The sequence below is a fragment of the Corvus brachyrhynchos genome, unplaced genomic scaffold, assembly GCF_000691975.1.
Source record: "Corvus brachyrhynchos isolate BGI_N302 unplaced genomic scaffold, ASM69197v1 scaffold544, whole genome shotgun sequence".
Classification (NCBI taxonomy): domain Eukaryota; kingdom Metazoa; phylum Chordata; class Aves; order Passeriformes; family Corvidae; genus Corvus; species Corvus brachyrhynchos.
This window is the reverse complement of record NW_008238325.1, coordinates 1,951,732-1,954,155: the sequence shown is the minus strand read 5'-3', so window position 1 is coordinate 1,954,155 and position 2,424 is coordinate 1,951,732. Positions and strand designations below refer to the sequence as shown.

Sequence of the window (2,424 nt, the reverse complement as noted above, 5' to 3'; positions counted from 1 at the left end):
AACTTGAAAATACAATTATAAAGTGTTGAGCACACAAACTCCTGAAAGAGATGAAGGCACAGCTGAGTTCTAACTGAGCTTCCACCTTCAAAATAAACCAAGCCTGAGGTATTTTAATAAATCCCACCACATCTCAATGTGTCTGGCAGTGTAACACAAAAATAACCTGCTTCTAATTCAATACCATGACATCAGTGTCCTGCTACTGAAAATTTAGCCCTGTGTCAATAATTTATGAGTGGTGTCTCCTCCAAGGAAGCTGATAGGATATTAAACCAGTTATCTGCTCAAACAGAAATCAGATTCCTGCTTGGAACTGCCCTTCTCCATCAATAAATGTTTTAGTTTCGCTTTGGCATTTCTCCAGCTGCAGAGAATTGTCATTTTCTGGCTGTGTTTTGTGTCAGTGAAAGCTCAGACAATAGATACAGCACAGTATCACAGTACAAATGTGGGTACAAGAGTTGTCTCTTCCCAAAAATGTGTGACAAGGAAAAAAAGGGATCATGGTGCATTTGATGACCATAAAAACACATCCAAAAATGAAACTGTGCAGTTCAGTTTATTGCTGGAGAATTAACACTGTCAAAGGTGGGATGGGAGAAGAATTTCAAGGGCTGCACAGGGAATTCTCCTCTGTAATTAAGTCACGGGATAACAGGGAAGATTCTCTAAGAGGGAAAGTGAAACTGCAATACTCAGGTTCTCAGGTGAAAATATAATAATAATTCCTCAATTCCAGAGGCACTTACTGGGTCCAGGATTCCCAGGATATGTGCAAGGTATTAAGAACCTGATATGTAAAATAAAACACACTTTTAGATCCTGTCTGGCTCCAGAAAAGAGAGGAAAAAACCTCTTCATTTAAGCCTGAAGAGGTTTTAGGTTGTGAGAGAGAAACTGAGATCCTTTTTAAGTCTGAGACAGAACAGCAGCACAAAATCTTGCTTTTCTTTTCAAGTTTCTTCTGATTTGCTTTATGAATCTGGCAGGTTGCATTAAGAATTTAATTACAGCTTAAAATTCACATTATGTAGATCCTTCCTACTCTCAGATCCAGCAAAGACCTCCAGCACCTGGATGTGGAAAAGGACTCTTCCCCTCCAGAAATCTCCTGAGTGAGACCCAAATCTCACGACTGAGTAAGGTGAAAAATCATCCTGCTCACACCTTGTCACTGCCAAGGTGGAATTCCTTAGGAATCTTTCCAGAATCTACAGCTTTCTCAAGGATTTAAAGAAAATCAGGATTATCTACAATGTCTATCAGAAGCACCACGGGATTTACATGATTTTTGCTCTATCATGGGTTTTATAGAACACACACTTCCTGCACAGCAGCTGGAAAAGCTGCAGGGTAAGAATGCTTGGAATCTGTCCTTTATTTTTCTGTATTTTCCAGGTAAATTACTGCAGAGTGGTTCATTAGGGGCAGACTTTCGTTTAGGAAATGAGAATCCTTAAAAGTGCTAAGAGCTAATGACTTCCATTAGGAATTCAGCTTTATTTAAAGTGAAACGGGCAGTGTCCAATTAAAGGATGTGAATTCCCAGCTCAGGTGTTCCCTGATCCATCAGCTGCAGTGGATAAAAGGATTTCACACAAAGGAAAGGTCTCTTTTGATAATTTCACCCTGAGAATGCTGAGGAATAAGGAGGTGAAAAGCAGGAAGGACTTGAGGGCTGCTGAGGGGAATTGCACACGTGGGTGCCTCTCCTGAGGGAAATGTGTGGCAATACTCCAATGGAATCCAAGATCCAGCTTCTGAACTTTAGGATGTGCCCTCAGCCTTCAGGATCTGTTAAATACTAATAAATTGATTTCCTGATGATGCAGAGGGTTTCCAATAAGTGTATCTTGAACTGTTTATCATATTTATCAGAATGGTTTGTAGTTCACTTCATAAACATCCAGATACCTTCAAAGTTTGCTGTTGTTTCTATCCATAAAATGCCACAAAAATGTTGGAGATGTTTAAGAGAGACACACTGAACCATGGTGAGGTTTAGCTCCCTGTTTTATAGAAAACAACTGTGCCTTCACTGGTGTGATCTTCACCAGATATTAAATATATATATTAAACATATATATTGTGAATCTGTGCCTTCAAATACAACACATGTCCAGCTATTCCTGGCCCAGCAGCCCCATATCACGCCAGCAGCTGTAAAAATGTCACATTTATGTGCACATTTGAACCACAGAAGGAAAACAGAGGTGCAAATCCATCCCACCCTCCCCAATTTGCCACAGAGCTCATTCTGAAGCAGCAGGAACAATCCTGAGGGATACTTACACCTTCTGCATACTGCAAAAATCTTTGGTTGGTTTCTTTTTTCCCAAAATCCTCCAAGAACTTCTGTCTGTAAGCCAGGACCGTGTCCACGTGTGTCCTGTGCTTCACTGCAAGATCCAGGGCTCTGGA

The 2,424-nt window shown here is 40.6% G+C and overlaps 1 protein-coding gene across 2 annotated transcripts in view; it reads right to left on the bottom strand.

Annotated features, from left to right (window-relative positions):
* IFT80 (intraflagellar transport 80) overlaps positions 1-2,424 on the bottom strand; it is a 30,544-nt gene that overhangs the window by 2,522 nt on the left and 25,598 nt on the right. For both annotated transcript variants that reach the window (XM_017734355.1, XM_008633737.2), the window contains one exon: positions 2,296-2,419. In XM_017734355.1, coding sequence (XP_017589844.1) covers positions 2,296-2,419 — 124 coding nt within the window. The remainder of the gene's footprint in view (positions 1-2,295; positions 2,420-2,424) is intronic.